This window comes from Mus caroli, chromosome 11 (assembly GCF_900094665.2).
Source record: "Mus caroli chromosome 11, CAROLI_EIJ_v1.1, whole genome shotgun sequence".
NCBI classification, from domain to species: Eukaryota; Metazoa; Chordata; class Mammalia; order Rodentia; family Muridae; genus Mus; species Mus caroli.
Window position 1 is genome coordinate 44,386,217 of NC_034580.1, and position 16,786 is coordinate 44,403,002.

General features: G+C 40.3%; 1 protein-coding gene across 1 annotated transcript; it reads left to right on the forward strand.

Annotated features, from left to right (window-relative positions):
- Positions 1-6,287: 6,287 nt before the first annotated feature.
- On the forward strand, positions 6,288-7,935 carry LOC110305552 (olfactory receptor 10-like). The gene has a single exon (XM_021177569.1). The coding sequence runs from the start codon at positions 6,518-6,520 to the stop codon at positions 7,451-7,453; it is 936 nt and encodes a 311-aa protein (XP_021033228.1). The 5' UTR covers positions 6,288-6,517; the 3' UTR covers positions 7,454-7,935.
- Positions 7,936-16,786: the final 8,851 nt, after the last annotated feature.

Below are 16,786 nucleotides of genomic sequence, written 5' to 3' on the forward strand. Positions count from 1 at the left end.
CAATATAGGGGAATGCCAGGGCCAAAAGAATGGGAATGGGAGGGTAGGGAAGTGGGGGGCGGTATGGGGGACGTTTGGGATAGCATTGGAAATGTAATTGAGGAAAATATGTAATAAAAAAAACAGTGGAAAAAAATGTAAAAAAAAAAAAAAAAAAAGAAGATGGTGTCAGATTCCCTGGAAGTGGATGTTGCATACTGTCATGTTGGTGCTGGGAACAGAAACCAGGTCCTCTACAAGAGATTCAAGTGCTCTTAACCACTGATCTCAACACCCTCAACACAATTTTCAATGAAATCATATTGGGTATTGTTCATCATGTGACAAAACTAAAATTAATAACAAGAAAAGCTTTGGAAAATATTCCAAGAGATGAGAACTAAACAACTGACTTTTAACAACCAATAACAAGGAGGAAATCAAGAAAGAAATCTCTCAATCTCCTGAAACAAATAGCATTGGAGAAATTACCCAAACCCATATTATACAGCAAGAGTAACACATATACACACTCAAACACAAAGATGCACATGTGCACACATGCACACACATACACATACTACATACACTACATGCATATATACACCATACATATGCACACACATACTACACAAACACACCATACGCACACTACATACACATACATATGCTACATATACACATACACTATATACTTATACATACAACACACACATACCACATACACACACCATACATGTACACATACAACACACCAGACACAACACAACACATACCACTATGCAAAAAGGGCAATAGACCCCAATAGATGTACTGCAGGACAATCTAAGTCCCAGAATGAAAATGCCTTCAGGTGTGCCTTTTGTGAAAGTCATGCCAGCAGGTAACTCTGAGCCCGTGACATCTGAAGCTCTAGAGAAGGCTGACACTCTGAGTGGCCTTACTCTGCCTTTCAGGTATACCAAACTATAAATAAAGCTGTTCTCTCATAAAAGGAACCCAAAGAGGCTATGTATCCATACATAGTCTCATTGGTCATTGCTCTTCTCTCCCAGGAGTTCCAAGTTTTAGCTTGTTATTGTACTGGCTACAGCTGAAGATAATATGGAGCTTCTGCCAAAAAATTAAAATTAGAACTGGCATTTAATCTACCAACCCGGCAATGGATATGCACACAAAAGAATGCCTAAATTCTGAAGAGAATTGTCAGCCCAGACTTTATTATAGCGCTGTTCACAACACTCAAGAACTGGAAACAAGCCATTTCCTTCAACTGGATGAACTGCTTTCTAAAAATGTGGTAATGACGTCCTGATGTCTCTTGACAGCATGAATGGACATGAGTGTGAACAGGGACATATTTATGTCAGTTCTAGACTCTTCATCCCCTACTTTTAATCTGTGTTCCATCCCTTGACTGATTCAACCTCAGCTTTGCTAATGAAAGAGAATGCACCACAGCAAAATCCAGGTTACATTCAAAACAGCTCTGCCTCATGAAACATGAGATAAAACACCTACCCAACAACATTGCAGTGATAGTTCTGAAAAGGTCTATAAATAAATTGTATGCCATCCTAGGCTTTTTTTAATTAGATATTTTCTTTATTTACATTTCAAATGCTATCCCAAAAGTCCCCTATACCCTCCGCCCACCCTGCTCCCCTATCCACTCACTCCCACTTCTTGACCCTGGCGTTCCCCTGTACTGGGGCATATAAAGTTTGCAAGACCAAGGGGCCTCTCTTCCCAGTGATAGCTGACTAGGCCATCTTCTTCTATATATGCAGCTAGAGACACGAGCTCTGGGAGTACTGGTTAGTTCATAATGTTGTTCCACCTTTAGGGTTGCAGACCCCTTCAGCTCCTTGGGTACTTTCTCTAGTTACTCCATTGGGGGCCCTGTGTTCCATGCAATAGATGACTGTGAGCATCCACTTCTGTATTTGCCAGGCACTGGCATAGCCTCACACAAGACAGCTATATCAGGGTTCTTCCAGCAAAATCTTGCTGGCATATGCAATAGTGTCTGGGTTTGGTGGCTGATTATGGGATGGACCCCCAGGTGGGGCAGTCTCTGGATGGTCCATCCTTTCATCTTAGCTCCCCATCCTAGGCTTTTAATGAAAGCTGTATCTCTTTTTGCTGATCACATACAAATATCACATAGATAATGGATCCTGAAAAAGATTCAATGCATAATCACAGGACATTGATTGCATCACCTGACCTGTCACAAACTAGGTGGTATCTTAGATATATGTGGGGGAAATGTGTGTGTGTGTGTGTGTGTGTGTGTGTGTGTGTGTGTGTGTACGTGAGCCCAAAGAAGAAACATAATTGAGGTGTGATGAATGTGGTAATCTTTAAGTGAGACATGGACTTTGTTTGGTATGATTGATGAAGGCCTGGTCACGGTTGGGGTCAAAATAAGGAAGTGGAAAGAACCTCAGGTTGCAGAGTTCCATGAGCAAATGAGAAGTTGTTTTCTGAGGAAACTGTCAATAACACAAATTAATCTGGCAGGGCATGGGGAATAGAAGATCAGAAGACTGTAGGGCAGATCTTAGAGGACAGTCATTGGATGATAATTTGCCACAATGGGGCTCAGAGGTCTCTAAGGTCATACTTACTAATTAACTCATTCTCCAGTACTTTCTAGTGTCCTTTTCAGTGTCCCCAGACATACGTCTATGGAGGCCTTAGGATCAGGAAATGGGGCGATAATACTCCAGCTAAACATCAGGGTCAGAAAGGGACAAAGGAATTGGGGTTAAGAAAGCAGAAGCTTGGTGAGAAGGATGCTCCCACTTTCTAGGCTTTGGCATCAGCAATCTCTGCTCTTGATCAGGGGTGGACCACATAATACACTAATTTCTCTAGCTTAGTAACTCTGACCTTTGTCCCATCTTAAGAAAGACAGCATCAGGAGCCAAGTGGAAAATATCTTTTTCATCACCTGTGCCCTAGTAGATGCCGTCTCTCCTCGATGCTGATAGAATTGCTGGAGATGAGAGTGGCACTTCTCTGTCCTTGAGCTCCAGGTAAGTGCAGAATGGGTGGCTACTCAGTCTTGATGGTTAAAATCTAAGAAGTGAGAAATAGTCCACAAGGTGATTAGCACTCAACTCCACTGCATTGGGTGCACACAGTGGGTGCACAAGATAATGTTCATCAAAAAAAAAAAATGTTGTGTCATTCACAGAATAACTAGATCTCTATATCCTGTTCATCTTATCTCTACTCTGTACAGGGCATCCAAAATCTGCCCTGTATCACTTTCCAGTTGCAAAAGGTTTGTTTTAAATAAACTGTAAGGGTTGGTATAAAATTGTTTTGAACTCTTTTTCAAAACTCCAACACTACAATTCCAAATCTCAAGTAAATTGAAAACATTAGAGCCAGTTAGATGAAGAAAGGAAACTGTCAAGAGTTGTTGGAATACAACCAGAAAAATCTATTGGGAAAAAGACAACATGAGTTTCTCCTCTGTCTTCTCCTCCCAGTTCCTCCCTACCTTCCCTCCCATCTGGAGCCACTCCCCATAACAAAACATAACGAAGTAAAATATAAGATAAAACAAACAAAAACCCATTACATTGAAGTTGGACAAAGCAAACTAAGGGAAGAAAAAGAACCCAGAAGAAGACTCAATTATCAGAGACCCACTCACTCACTTGCTTAAGAGTGTCATAAAGACACTAAACTGGATGCAAAGGACCTGATGAAAACCCATGCAAGCCCTATGTATGCTGCTTCAGTCTCTGGGAGTTCATATGAGCTCTGCTCCGTTGATTTAGAGGGCCTTGTTCTCCTAGTGCCCTCTATCCCTCCTGGTGTGATGTCTTCATCAAACCCCTCCCCTCAAGGTTTAAGGAACTAAATGAAAGAGAAGTAGGAAGGATTGTAAGAGGCAGAGAAGATGGATGATGCCAAGGAAACGGTGCCTTCCTGACAGAACAGGACTAACACACATGTGAACTCACAGACACTGGCAGTGCACACAGAACATGCATGATGTACACACAGAGTCAAATCAGACTGATGCCAGAGCTGAAAGGGGGAACTGGACACAGCTCCTATCCTTGACTGGCATGATATCTCCAATTGATAAGTACTTGAAAAAGAAGAATTGCTTTCTCCAATGGAGTTTCATTGAGTATGTAAGTCATACTTAATCTAACCCAAGCCCAGCAGGAGACCCAACACAACTGAGTGGTATGATATTTTGGTAGATTTTTTTCATATTGTTTTGTTTGGCAATTTTTTTATCTTACTGGATTTTTGCTTGGATATTATGGTTTCTGATTTTGTGCTTTATGAGTTTTGGAGTGTGTGTGCCTGTTTGTGTCTGTGTGTGTCTGTATTTTCTCTGTCTGTGCATCTGTCTGTCTATTTCATGTGTTTTTCTTCTTCGTTCTGGTTGGTTTGTTTGTTTGTTTGTTTGTTTGTTTGGTCTCTTGGTTTTTCTAAAGAAAGAGAGAGTAGATGTGGAGGTGACTGGGTGGGGAGGTGGGGCAGAGATCAAAGAAGATAGTGGAAGGAAACCTGTGATCCAAATATACTGTATGAAAATTATTTTCAATAAAAATGAGAGAGAGAGAAGAGAAGAGAAGAGAAGAGAAGAGAAGAGAAGAGAAGAGAAGAGAAGAGAAGAGAAGAGAAGAGAAGAGAAGAGAAGAGAAAAGAAGAGAAGAGAAAGAAGGAATACATGGCCTAAGGAGGGAGATAGTTTGGAAGAAAAACAGGAAGAATCCTCCTTTTCCCTGGGGGAAAAATCAAATTTCATGTTTGACTTAATTCACCATATTCTGACAATATTAAATTGGTGGGTGATAGGGAAACTTAGGTCTCTGAGTGCAAACACCTAGTCTTGAGATGTTTAAAAGTGCACAATGAGCCATCAAGATCGCTCAGAGGGTAAAGGAGCTCGATACCAACACTCATGACCTCAGTTCCACTGCCAGGACCCACACAGCAAGAGACAAGGAGTTCTCATGCTTGTCCTCTGACCTTCACAATCATGCCATGCCACACATGAGCACATACATGTACATACAGTAGATACAATGTATACCATGGTGGGAAGAGATAATTAATGCGGGAGCCTTTAAAACTATTTCTGTCAGTCAGTAGGAACATTTGCAAAGGCTGACTCTTCACTGGGGGTTGGCTGTGAGGTGAAGGAAAGACTGTGTAGAGAGAAAGGAAGATGCGGTGCCTGTTTGCCCAGATTTCACACCCACCCTTCTAGGTGTGTGTTTCTGTTAATATCCCTAGGTATTAAAAGATAAGTCCTCGTGCCCAAAGGATATTAGAAATAGCTAAATCTGTTAATGTCCTGTTGGTCATTGGAAAGGACTGTGTTCTGAGAGTTCATCCTCTTGCTAGCATCATCCTACAGAAACGTCACTGGAGTTGTACGGAGGGAGATGAGAACATGTAGAATATCATTTTCAGTTATAACCATTGGTCTCTATGTATTTCTGGTTTGGTAAAGTAGTTGTGTTTATTGTTCAAGGAGTGCCTTCCCATCATCTAAGCTTTATAGACATCCCAAAGTGACCGTGTATGGTGAGACATATAGCTAGTGAGTTAGCCAACTTGTAACTAGGTCACCATTGAATGGAAAGATGCCTGTAGAACACAGAAGTATCACACCACCTTTGGACAATGTGAGTCAGGATATGTTTGTAAGACTGTTGGTAGATGAGCAGAAAGAAGCACGCAAGGAGAAGTCTGCTCAGCTGTGCTTAGACATACATTTCAATGAGAGCTTTTGGTGTGTGCATCTTCTAGCTGTGCCATGTGAATACATTAATTCAGTGAGAGCATATTTTCTTGCTAATATTTTAGTATCTATATATGATATAAACTCTTAGATGGACTAAAAAATGGACATGATGGCTGATCAAGAATTTTATGTATAAAAATCATGCGCAGACACACAGGAACAAACACACTAGAAATTTAATACAGACAATTGTTGATGTTTTGAAGGTAAAAAACCATATGTGCAAGTTCTAAAATGCTGTATGTAGGGATTCAAAGTAATAATTAAACGTTTTAAAGATAATTCAGAGGCTGGGAAATGGTTCAGTGCGTAAAGTGTTTGCTGCCCTCTTTTATACTATCATTACTCCAAGGATGAGGACCTGGCCTGGGTCCTGGTTAAAGTACGGTCTTACACACTATCTTCTCAATCATGGTGCTGAAGTTGCTCTATGGTCATCACTGATATCTGGTTCCTATTAGATGATGTGCTGCAGTCCTTTGTAGATAAGCTGATGATTATCTCTCCTCCCTGTAGGTCCTGCTGTTTCTGGAATCCAAGCCAACTGCAGAGTTTTTAAAACAAGTACTCCTTGTGCCTTCAGACTGTGACACCTAGCAGATTCAACATGCGATAGACCACAATTAAGGCAAATATGCCAGGCTTCATATAGCTTTGGGTTACTTTGTGGGCTCAAGTGACTTCAAAGTGCATGCTCTGATTGGAAGCATTGAGCTGTCTTCTGTTTTGTGAGAGTGACAATCTATGAGCAGCTTCAACACCACCTTAGAAGGTGGCTTCATTTTGATGGGCTTCTCAGACTGGCCTCATCTGGAACATATCTTTTTTGTCTTCATTTCAATGTTCTACTTCCTAACCATCTTTGGCAACTTCACCATCATCACAATCTCACGAATGGATCGTCGACTACAAACACCAATGTACTTCTTCCTTAACAACCTCTCTTTCCTGGACCTCTGCTACACCACCAGCATTGTACCTCAGCTTCTTGTCAATATTTCTGGAATTGACAAGACCATGAGCTATGTTAGGTGTATGACCCAGTTCTTCATAGTGCTCTTACTGGGTGGAACTGAGTGTATGCTCCTTGTGGTGATGGCTTTCGACCGCTATGTCGCTGTGTGTCGTCCACTACACTACACAAGCATTATGCACCCCCTTCTCTGCCATGCATTGGCCATCTCCTCCTGGGTGGGAGGCCTTGTGAACTCTCTGACTCAGACAAGCCTCATCATGACCATACCTCTCTGTGGCTATCACCTGAACCACTTCTTCTGTGAGATGCTTGTTCTCCTGAAGCTGGCTTGTGAGGACACAGGAGGAACAGAGGCCAACTTGTTTGTGGCTGGAGCTGTAATTTTGGTCTGTCCTGTAGCACTAATTCTAGGCACCTATGCACACATTGCTCATGCAGTGTTGAAGATCAAGTCAAGAGCTGGGCGCAGAAAGGCTCTGGGGACTTGTGGGTCCCACCTTACTGTGGTTTTTCTTTTTTATGGCTCAGCCATGTACACGTATCTCCAACCTGTCCACGTGTATTCCGGGAGTGAAGGGAAGTTTGCTGCCCTCTTTTATACTATCATTACTCCAATGCTGAACCCTCTGATTTATACCCTAAGAAACAAGGATGTGAAGGGAGCTCTGTGCAAGGTACTAGGGAGAGATACAAGCACAACATAGGAAGGGAACAGAAATTTATACAAATATTGTCTAATATTTCTCATATGACAAAACTCATCTTGCCTATAGAGACCAGAAGGGATATCTCCAGAAGATATTCCTCAGTAGGCATCAGGATTATACTTCTTACTTATCTGAAAATTAAAACTGGTGGTCTAAAACACTTCTAGACCCTCACAAAATAGGTATTAAGGGTTGCTTTGTGTCATAACTTCTCCAAGAAATGAGTCTGGGAGAGAGGTATAGCAATTCTCCATAGGAGAATGGACATGGACTCTAAGTATAATTGGGAGCGAGAGGATGTAGGTGGTTGGTCTGGTGCTGCTTGTATTCAAATGTCAAATTCTTTATCCCAACACATGATTGCTCCAAGATGAGCAGATCTTCATGTATACCAGCTTTTGTTGTGAACCTTGCCCCCCCCCCCAGTTATCCATGATTGGTTAATAAAGATGCCTACAACCTGAAGTCGGCAGAAGAGAGAGGGCAGAGCAAACATTCCTTGGGCTTGGGATCTCAGGCAGAGATCATAAGAAGGAGAGAAGAGGAAGAAAAAGTTGCTTTGTGTAGGTAGATCATGAGTGTGTGGCCATTAGGGCCAGGCTATTGGAGTAGGAGCAGCCCAGGTGGAACGTGGCAAGTAATATCTCAAGGTTATTAACAGAGAAGTAGAAAAAATAGCATAGAGGGTAGACATCTCCCCAGCTCTAGTGCTTTAAGGCTTATTATAAATATAAAGGTTTTTGTGTCTTTTGTTTTGGGAATTATGTGGTTATAGAGGCATTTTAAAAACCCAAATAATATTTACTACAAGAAGAGAAGGCTAAACTCAGAATAAAAACACCATACCCAAGTCAATATTCACAATGTGGTGCCAGGTAGAAGGCATTGTTTCAAAGGCAAAAGCCAAGAGTTCATATATTTCTCCTAAGTAGTTCTGACCCTGGCCATGTATTCTCACATCTCTAAGCCCATTTCAGATACAGTGGTTGCAATTCTATGATGTGGGTGGCGATTAAGGCAACAGGAACAGAAATATTTCATGGAGCACATCAAATTTCAGATATGATCTATTTTAACAATGTGGAAATGAAGAGGAAATCATGAGGGCTTCCCTGGTTAAAGGTTGATATTCACATGCAGCAAGATTTATGCTTGGGTCACTTTATAGGAGACTTCTTTTCTGATAACGTGTTGATGCCAGGCATTGTTCTAGGGACTGGAACTGTAAACTTGTGCAAGAGAAGGCAATTGGTTGATCTGGTTTTTACACACAGAAGCTTGAGAATTGTCCTTTTTGACAAGAATGAATGCTGTGTGAAAGGTTTAAAAAAATCATAATAAATCTGGGGTGTAGAATAGGATGTAAAGTAAATAAATAAGTAATTAATGAGGAAAAGGTCCTCGGAAAGGTAGATATTGTGATCCTAAAGATGGAAGGAAAAAGCAAAGCTACACAGAACATATTTATTTACCATCTATCTATCTATCTATCTATCTATCTATTTTACTTATCCACTTTACATCCTGCTCACTGCCCCACTCTTGGTCATCCCCTCCAGCAATGCATCCCCTATCCCCCAACCCCTTATTTTCTGAGTGAGTGGGGGTCCTCTATGTGTCATCCCACCCTGGCATTTCAAGTCTCTGTGAGGCTAAGCGCTTCCTTTCCCACTAAGGCCAGACAATGCAGCCCAGCTAGAAGAACATATCCCACAAACTAGGAGCAAATTTTGGGATGGCCCCCATTACATAGAACATCTTTAAGCTCTCTGTCTAGGTCTGAGGAAATGAAACAGAATCAGATGTGAACTCCTGAGTATAGGCACTTGAAAAAAAATATTTAAAGCAAGGTTGGCGGTAAACTTTTAAAAGGTATTAGCTAAGACTTTATTAAATTGATTTTATGATATAGTCATCAACACACTACTGTATAAACTATGACAATTTAACTGCGCATATAATCTAATAAAAATTCAATATAATTTTGAAAATAAAAAAGTTGGAAGGAAGACAGAAAGAACATAGGTGAGAAAATGAGACAGAGACTTTGCTGAACAGTGTTTGACTTCTATGCAGGAGAATCACTAGATGACAAAATTCCTAGAAGGACTGGTTTTCTTGTTTCATCTAACAATGTCCCCTGCTACAAATTTCTCCTATCTTAATCTTGAATTTCGCTAAAATCAGCACAAGAAAACACTGTTGATCTGTGCTGAGGTCTGGGCAGTCTACATCAAAAATATTGGTAATAAACTTAAATAAGTAAGTAAAATACCTCTGTTCTGACAACCACAACATATAATTTTCTTTAGACTTTAGCCCAGGAAACAGTCACCACAGATAAGCAGCTCTGTGTAACCCATGTTTCTTTAGTATATTAAAAGCTGTTTGTAATTTATCTTTTTATTTGTTGAGGAAAACAATGGATGCAACTTCAAATCCTCCTGTAAAGCACAACAAGCCAGATTCAGAAAGACACATTTAATATTTTACCTCATCTATAGAATCCAGATTTAAAATTACATGCATGTATGTGCAGTTCATAAAACTATAAGAAAGGGGAAATATATTAATGGTAAAGGTTAGTTTTCCTATCCATTTGACACAAGCTAGAGTCATCTACAGAGAGAAGATCTCATTTGAGAAAATATCTCTATTAGATTGTCTAGGCAAGCCTGTGGGACATTTTTTGAGTTCATGATTGACATAGGTGATAAAGTCCACTGTAGGTGGTGCCACCCCTAGGTGGCTCTATGTTGTATAAGAAAGCAAACTGAGCAAGCTAAGAGGAGCAAGCCAGTAAGAAGCACTTCTCCATGGCCTCTGCTTCAGGTCCTGCCTCGAGTTCCTGCCCTGAATTCTCTGAGTGATAGGCTATAAGCTATAAAATCAAATAAACTCTTTCCTCCCAAGTTAATTTTAGTCATGGCCATTATCACAGAAATAGAAAGCAAACTAGGATATTAATGGAGAAGGTAAAGGGATACATGCAGTCAGGAAACAGAAGGAAGGGCTAGAGGAAGAAAGTGAACTAGCTAGGGATGATTGAGGATTGAAAATAGCAATGGGGAGGGAGAAAAATAAGAGCAAAGTATAAAGTACTTATGTATGAAGATCTAATGATGAAACCTATTACTTTGTATTCTACTTTTAAAGTTAATAAATGTGGATAAAATCCAAAGGCAACAAGGGAAGAAAGGGAGGCAGAAAGGGAGAGAGGGAAAGAAATTAATGCATTCTAACTCATATAAAGGAAACTAAGATCAGCTGGATCAGTTGAATAACTTTCTGGGCATCATATGAAGACTCCGTGTAAAGGAAGGCAGCTGTAGTTTGCTGAACAACTCAGGCTTCATGTGCAACATGGCATTTGGTCTGTCTGGCAAAGGGAGAGTAGGGGTCAACGTAGAGAAGCAGATGGAACCTTGGACTGCAGAATCACACAGCAAGTAAGCCGTTATCCTAAGAATGCACACTGGGTCACACAGGTTTAACAGAGGCCAGGGGAATAGAGAGTACTGAAGACTGAAAGTCATATCTTGGAGCCAGTCAAGTTCATTGTAATTGCCACAGTGGGGCCCTAGGTCTCCAAGGTCATGCCTTGTAAGCCACTGATTCTCCATAGTTTCTATGAGGTTGGGGCTATAACTCAGTGGTAGACTGCTTACTTTAATATGCAGGCCATCGTGGGCTCAAAGCCCAAGAAGGCTTGTGAGTTCCCTCAGGATAGAATTTGTGTCTGCAGCTTTAGTTTTGGGTGGGGAGTTGGTAACACACCAGCTACTTCTTGGACTCAAAGGGTCAAGGTAAAAGGGGACAGTCTCACCTCCTAGGCTGGGAGACTCAATACTGTCCACTATATATGCTATCATGACTTCTAAGAGACAGGAGCATTGACCTGAGCCCTTCCCACTATAGAACCAAAGTGGGAAGTATCTTTCAGACGTCACAAGTTGCCACCAGTCTCTAGTGAACCTCTCCTCTCCTTTGAAGCCAGTAAAACAGAGAGAGAGAAAGGCAGGAGATTTGTCCTTGAACTTCAGGTAAGTGGGGCTTGGGTGAGATACTCACATTCACACTTAAAGGGGAAATACTCCACTAAGAACTAGCACTAGACTCCACTGTGTTGGGCCATTATTCTGGTAGCAAAGAACACTAAATTAATGTAAAAATATTTTATCTCTCGTGAACTCTTACATTCTCTGTCATCTAAGAACGCTGCTCTGTTACACATCTGGTCTAAAAATTCTAGTCTGAATCTCTATCTCTGCAATTTCATAAAATTAATTAACTACAATTTAAAACATAAACAGTAAGGCTCTTATAGACATAGTAAGTTGCAAGCATCACTGAGGACCAAAGGATAGAAGCGCAGTCAGAGTTGTGGAAACAAACCAAGAATTTCTCGGAGGGGTACACACAGAGGTACCCATCACAGATGGTGACTGTGTTCTGTGTGCAGTTCATGAAAATTTACTCTTTGAAGCTCAACTAAACTGACTATGAACAATCAATGGTTTGGGAATTTATACTGAATATTTATTCTTGCACATTTGATAAAGAGCCTTGTAGATTTTCTGGAAAGCTTGTGGAACAAAAATGCAATAGTGTTCTGTGTTCATCATGAAGGGGTAGGGCTGATCAGGGTACAAGTGGGCATCTGCATGTATCTGCAAAGGCATGGGATAGAGGATTGACAGAACAACACTTTGGTGCCTCGTTGGTTTTGGTACTGACATTAATGTCCCAACACCACATGTGAATGTCTTAATGAAAAAAGTGAAAGTAGAATTAATTCTAACAGTACACACTCCAGACAGTGATTAGGGACGAGTTAATAGGATCTTTTTCTTTGTTAAGAAATAAACTTAAACTCTATGGCTTGAATGTGGTTCCATTATAACCTTGCAAGATCATCAAAACAGTGTCCTAGGAAGAAGGATTGAATCTTATATACTGTCAGCAATAAATGATCAAAAGTTCATTATTTATAAAGATAACTCATAGACATAGAGGCACATACACTTTGAGGAATACAGATAAAAACTGATCTTTACAATTATTAAAAAAAAAGAACAAATATGGAAGAATCAAAATGCTGTACACAGTGGAGATTAGGAGAAGGGGTTCAAAATTAAGCATATTGTTGACATTAGAAAAGTAAAGACCATGGCAGGGTGAGATGTCATACCCCTTACTAACACAAACCTTCACCTAATCAGAAATATTTTTTACAAATTCTGAAGGGCACTTCCAATGAGTGTGAAACTCTGAGTGTCATGAACGCGGCTCTCTTCCCAAGCAGTCTGCTTTTAGAACCCTTTGTTTCTTTTCAGGTTTTCTTCTTTGCCAGTCACAATCTTTCTTCCTGTAAATCTGACCCCTGGTCTGAATGTTGGCTTTAGCAAGATCCTCATCTCTAACCTAGGACCTGTCTTTGAAAACAAACACAAGCCAGCATCTCTCTCTATTCTCTTTTCTGATCTAAAGCCTCATTAGGATGTTTACAGATGACTGACCAGTTCTCTTGTCTTCTGAATGTGTGTATACAGTCAATGGTGTGATCCGAAACTATAGCCAGGAACATGTTATTAGTCTGTATTTCTTCTGACCAATGCAGACGCTCAGGGTCTCTCTATTTTGACAATTTTCTAAATTTCAGTGCATGGTGGTGGGAGGAAACATAATTCATGTCATTAGGATCCAGGATCAGGATGCCTGTCTCATCTCATTTTGTGCTTTCACTGAGATAACAAGTTTCACTAACTGGGCCAGGCTTGGTGGCACACCTTTAATCCCAGCATTAGAAAGCCAGAGACAAGCAGATCTCCTGAGTTTGAGGCCAGCTTGGTCTACGTGGCAATTTCCAGGACACCCAAAGCTACACAACGAGACAATTTCATAAACAGGAAAGGAAGTCGATATAGTTAAGCAGTTGAGTCTGGAGAAGTACGAATGTGGGTGAATGTCCACACCATAAATACTTTCCTTAGTGTCTGGAAGCAGATTGTTTGGAAGGAGTTGATCTACATGAACCTCCACAAACACCTTTAACCCACATGCACTGGGCTCCCATGAGGACTCCATGCTGATCAGTTTCAGAAGGAGTATGATGGGGGTCTACCTGGATTCTGAAACAAAGGAATAGAAATAATGCATGGGCCAAACCAGAGGTTTAGTTATGATCCATGGAAAAGAGGAGATACAGCTGTTCTTAAACAATGGAACGAATTCCCAGGGATATTTTCTTCCTGCGATTAGCACATATGGTGGACACAAATCAGACCTTAGTACTGACCACAAGGAAGAGTGAAGAAAATAATCTACAAGGCATTAATTAGCAAGGAGTGCCAACCAGAGGAACTATGTAATCCTAAGTAATGGATCCATAGGCTGTGTAAGGGTTGCAAGGTGAGCAATGTCAGACACAGGGGGTCTCTGGTTCAGTGTTCCAGGTGGGCATTGATGCTGTGCTTCTGCAGACCAACCCAACCCCCACAGAGCCTTGGCAACTGGAAAACACAGCACATCTTCTCAAGCCACAAACCCAGAAATCAAAGTCTCATTTAGACGGGAAAAGGAGTCATTTGATGGGGCAGAGAAAGAAAACACCTTGAGCTTGAGGTTGTGTAGCTTCAGGTTGTGTCTTTGCATATAGCATTCCAGAATAAGACACTAGATACTCAGGAAGCAGGACAATGCCTTTGTCCCACAAAGCAAGACAGAACAGGCTTCGAGGATTCATGCCTCTCTAATAATCTGTCCAACAGTTGCTGCAGCATGATGCTGCAGGCTCAGTGACTATCCCTCTGTGCTCTTCTGTGAAAGGTGTTGTTCTAGACAGAGAATGAAACTAATTCCATGAGAGACAGGGCTACCACCATACCCATCTGATTACTCAGGGAGTTGCATTTTGTGAGAAATGGGTTCAAGCAACATGCTGGAGCAAAGAAATAGGAAGAGCCCCATAAAAGAAGGAAATAGGGGCTAGAGATACAAAGGAAAGTCTATGGGTGAGGAAACAAGGCAAATGACTCATTGAACAAACTCTTGCAGGGAATGGTCTTCAGGGTTCATTGTAAACTGGAAAGGCCAGATTCTCTCACAGGAGCACTGCCCTACTTAACTTTGAACTTAGCTATATTCGCTGCTATTCATTGAAAACACTGCTGACTCTTGTTAGTCTTAAGTTTTTACATCTTTACATCTTGTCTTATAGATGGTTCTTATAGATGGTTGTCAGGGTTACATGTTTCTTCCCCCTCCCCACCCTACATTTATCCAACTGAGGTTTTGAATCACAGCTCAATTTCCTTTATTCTGTTTTATCTATTACCTATTGATGACTATTGCAATCTAGTTTTCTCAAGGCCAAATTATTTGGATTATGATTCTAACATATGCATGTCACATAATTAGAAGCCCAATTTACTGTTGTAAATGTAGTATTTCTACATGTGGTTTCGAAAATTATGACTAAAACTATAGTTCATGAATGTCTAAATTATTGTGTCACCAGCTGAGATATACTGTTATTTGTTAATTTCCCCTGAGAATATTCCTATATTCCTGAGATATTTATATGTACTATGTATTTTAGTATATTATTAAAATATGAAATACATACATTCATTTAACAACATTGGTGGGTTTTATTGGAATTATTTTCTTGTTGCTATTGTTGTTATTTTTCCATGTAGGGCAACAGAGTCTCACTGTGCAGCCCAGGGTGACATGTTCTTCTTGTTTCAACCTTCAAAATTAGAGGATTTTACGCTGTGTCAACAACCTTTAATGCCAATCAAAAGCTTATCAAATTCTGGGTATGATGATGGGCACCTTTAATCCCAGCACTTGAGAGACAGAGACAGATGGATTTCTGTAAGTTTAAAGCCAGCCTGATCTATATAGAAAGTTCTAGGCTTGCCAGGGCTACATAATGAAACTGTCTTGAAAAAGAAGCATATCAAATGATTATTTCTTTGTTTTGCTCCTAAATACATAAACTAGAAGCAAACTTTCAGAACAGGTGACAGATGAACAGCATAACCGAACTGATCTGGGAAGATTTATCTATAATGGTACAAGACCTGACTTGGATAAAACTTGTTATGACATGCACATAATTTATCTTATATAAATATATATATAACATAAGTCTCACAGTTGATAATTTTACTCTTTTTCATGAGGAGAAATCAAACATCTTGTTGAAATAATTGATTCAGTTCTTGGGTGTCTGTCATTACATTCCAGTTCAGTAAACTCATCACAAAGCATCAGGGATCAGTGTGCCAAAAATTATTCACACTAAGCATAGATAGAAATCTCTTCATCCATGCTCTACGTGTTTTCTTGGTTGTATGGGTGGTTGATTTAGGCATGCTTTTTTTTTTTTTACCATGTTTTGAGACAAGGTCTCTGTCCTATTTAGATTCAGCTGTCAAATTGGCACAGTCCAGCTTCATTTGAGGTAGTCTCAACTGGAGAATTGCCCAGACCAGATTGGCATGTAACCATGTCTTTAAGAGATTGTTTAATTCATGTTTGATGTGGGAGGACACAGCCCACTATAGGCAGNACCATCCCTAGGCAGATGGGCCTTAGCAATATAAGAAAGGTAACTGAGCAAGCTAGAAAGATGATAAGCAGTGTCCCTCTGTAGTTTTACTTCAAGCTCTTGCCTTGAATTCCTGCCCTAGCTTCCCTTAATAATGAAGAGAAACCACAAAATTAACTAAGCCCTGTCCTCCCAAACTTGTATTTGGTCATTGCTTTAGCAAACCAACAGAAAGCAAACTAAACGTCTTATGTAGCTCCGGATGGCCTTGAAGTCCCCTTACAGCTGGAAAGAGTTGTGAATCCCTGATCCCCCAGCCCCTACCTCCCAAGCACTCATGGGAGTAAGAAGAATAACTTTTTATACACATGTCTCATTTTCATTATTTATCAATGACTATTTACAGCTCTCAGTGTTCTCAGTGTTCTCTTCTGAACTTTTNAATTTTTTAGTTTTTAAAATACCATTTCAAGACATTGCCTTAGAGGTGACAAAATATATTTAAAATTAACACTCTACTTTAGCATAGCCATTTTCTCCTGCAAGGGCAATCTAAGGATCTCATACTGACAAATCCCCCTTGTATTATTACTGTATATCAAGCTATAAACATAGAATATGTATTTGTTAAAATAATTTTTCAAAATAGTGTCTGATATGGCAAGGAAGAACCAAACAGTCAGGCTGATGAACTTAATCTGGTTCATCCTCTGTCTCAAACGACAGAGACAGCCTAGCTCAGAGACTGAGAAAAATAATAATAAAAAAAA

What these genes read in the sequence shown, in the direction of transcription:
- LOC110305552 (XM_021177569.1), top strand. Translation starts at nt 6,518, where the DNA reads ATGAGCAGCTTCAACACCACCTTAGAAGGTGGCTTCATTTTGATGGGC.